This window comes from Cariama cristata, unplaced genomic scaffold, assembly GCF_000690535.1.
Source record: "Cariama cristata isolate BGI_N322 unplaced genomic scaffold, ASM69053v1 scaffold13290, whole genome shotgun sequence".
Lineage (NCBI taxonomy): Eukaryota > Metazoa > Chordata > Aves > Cariamiformes > Cariamidae > Cariama > Cariama cristata.
The window spans coordinates 17969-20868 of record NW_009595324.1 but is presented as its reverse complement, the minus strand read 5'-3'; the positions used below and the strand labels follow the sequence as shown (position 1 = coordinate 20868).

General features: G+C 55.2%; 1 protein-coding gene across 1 annotated transcript in view; it reads right to left on the bottom strand.

Annotated features, from left to right (window-relative positions):
- Positions 1–342: 342 nt before the first annotated feature.
- LOC104162835 (ankyrin repeat and fibronectin type-III domain-containing protein 1-like) overlaps positions 343–2900 on the bottom strand; it is a gene marked incomplete at its 5' end in the record, with an annotated part of 15861 nt that continues 13303 nt past the window's right edge. The window contains one exon of the mRNA XM_009701667.1: positions 343–1135. Within this exon, the coding sequence (XP_009699969.1) occupies positions 848–1135 (288 nt within the window). The remainder of the gene's footprint in view (positions 1136–2900) is intronic.

Below are 2900 nucleotides of genomic sequence, written 5' to 3'. Positions count from 1 at the left end.
GTCATGCTATAGGACGTACAAGAGAGGCCAAGCACAATCACCAGAACAAAACGGCAACCGAGGAGGAAAGGAAATCCCAGGGGGGTGCGCAGGGGGTGCAGCAGGTGCCCTAGAGCAAACCTCTAATGGTGGTACCAACACAGCTGTGTGCACATCTGGGTGTGCGTGGGGCTGGCTGCATGGGTTCCTTTTGCCTTTAAAACAAGTCAAAGGGTCTTCACCTACAACTCCAGTGTCTTTAGCACATTTATTATTAATTTTTTTTTCAGGAGAAAAATAATAATATCATTTTGTTCCAAGAACTATGTGCAAGAATTGTTTCTCCAGGTAGGGTGAAAGGAGGGCAGACAGGAAAACACCCTTCTCAGTGCTGTCCTTGTGACTTGCGCTCTCTCCTCACTGACACCACAACCCTCCCTAGCAATCCTCTGTCGCTTTGCCTTCAGTGAATCCCAAACAAGGCTTTTCAGAAAAAGGAGAAAAAAAAAAAAAGGTATTGCTGCTTCTTGTAATATTTTTCCTCTCTGTCTCCCCCCCTTCCCCTTTAAAAATGTTTACTTTCAAAAATTCCATTCCTGCAGAGATTCCTCCCAAGCTCTGAGGTCTCCGCACTCCACCCTCCTCTTCTGCAGTCAGAAAAACTGAGTCTCGATGTCTCTTTGGTTAAAAAAAAAAAAAGAAAAAAAAAAAAAAGAACACAAACAAATAACACACAGCCCAGTATGATCCCATTCCACCCCGTGGATGCCTGATGAGAGGGTGTCTGTGGAAGAAGGAAGCATCAGAGACGAGCTGTCTGCTCTCTGGAAGCTGAGGTCCCCGCGCCGCCCGGCCGGCTCTCCTCCTCTCATACGGTGGTCGCTGGCCCGTACTGGAGCACCAGAGGGGACGTCTCCTTGATCCGGACGTAGAACCGCCCCTCGGGCCGGCTAGTTTGGAGGGACAGAGGCAAGAAGTCATCGGGAAGCCACCGTTCGCTCTCATCGGAGGCGAACACCAGTCCGAAGTGCTCCAGCTGCTCCTCACCGTAGCAGAAGGCGGCCGAGCCACCCAGCACGCCGCGGGAGACGTCATTCATCTCGAGCACCACCAGCTTCACCACCTCCCCGGCGGATGTCTGGCTGGTGATGTGCAGCTGCGGAAAGAGAAAGGTGGGAGAGATGGATAGTAAGGGGGAAGAACGAGGAGAAACCGGGGGCCAGAGGCAACACATGGCGTGTCCTACAGCCGTGATCATTAGGGTGGAGGAACAGCCACCCAAACGGTGCCCAGGGAGCGAGCAGCAGCAGCCTGGCACGAAGCCGTGGGCACGCACTGCCGAGGGATGCCCGGCGCGCTGAGGCCTGAACTCAGGCACCGTTTTCTTGCCTTCACTGCACTCCCCGAGTCCTTACAGCTCAACTCTTGCATCTGTCACCTACAGCTCACCTGCTCCGCTCAGACTGCCCCACTGTCCCATTACCTGCGGCCGGAGAGGGATAGTCCCAGCCCTGCTCCTGGTACCATGGAGGGATCTGCATAAAGTCTCTCTCGTGAGCAGGATCCAGACCATCAGACCACCTAAACCACAACAGCTCTGCCAAACCAGTGGTGCTGAGCTGGAGCCTCTTTGGGAAGCAGCGCTAAATTTCATCCTGTTCACAAGCTCAGGGTTCTCCCATCCACAGGTACCCTCGCTCCTTGGGGACGGCCCTCTGAATCTCAAATACGGCCAACAAAACGAGCTCGTGTGGGCTCTGGCTACTAATGACCATCATTGAGAGCCCGCTACTTGACTTCAAAGGCCCTAAAGCAGGACATCCATCCTCGCCCGGGCAAGGCGACGGTTTCCTTTGGCACATCCATAAGGGCTTGCGGAGCACCGCGAGCAGTGCCCCGGCAGGGTGGTCCGAGCCCACGACCCACGTGAACCCTGCCAGCTCTGAACAATCATCGCAGGGCTCAGCTGATTTACGCCAGCCGAAGAGCCTTTCCTTTGAACTCAGCTTTCTTCGAGAAGAACATCGTAAAACGCTTTCAAGCAGGCGTGTCCAGAGCTTTGCGACTTCAAAAGCCACGTGGGCAGCCCGCCAGGAACCCGAGGGCTGCACTTCAGTTGCATAGAAATCTATGGTAATTTCTCAAACAGAAAATAAATACTGCAAATCAGATTCCTCTAAGCTTCTAACGTCCCCGCTGGGTGCAGAGAAACCGGCTATCAAAATTCCCCAGCAATAAAACCCATCTGCCCGTCGGCTCTGTCCTTCCTCTGCCATTTCATGGGCAGGCGACGCTTGGGTTGCTCCATCAGCCTCAGCTCTGGGCACCATGAATGTCGGAAGGGAAATTTCAACAGGGGAAGGAGCTTCATGGCTGGGAGCAAAGGAGGTGGCAGAGCTGGAGGGGGACCTGCCCGAGGTGCATGCCCTGGGGTACGTCCTCCATGGGGGATCCCACCCAGAGCAGGTGAGGGTGATCAGAGCTGGGGAGGGGGGCAGCTCTCAGCAGCAAAGCCCTTGCGGAGAAAAACCACGTTGCACAGCGATTCCGGTAAACCCCAACGCCTGCAGCAAGAAGGCAGCTTTGCCTGCTCCCCTTCATGGGCTGGAGATGAGCAGCTCCTGCTCTCCCTTCCCCAAAGGGGCTGGAGGAGGGGAGCACAGACCCCGGGGAGGGGAGGTTGTGGGAGGGCCGAGAACGGGGGGGGGTGATGGCTGGATTTTGTCTGGGGGGGGTTGATGTGTTTGAACACCAAGACATGGCAAGGGAAACCCATCAATGTGACCTTTACTCACTGCCTGCCCACGCTGGGTGGCACTAACCTACTGTCAGCTTCTGGACCACAGACCAAGAGCTGAACCATGGCTCCACTGCCTTGTCCCCCTAAAATACCCTACCCGTGGCCCTGGCTTGCCCCCTTC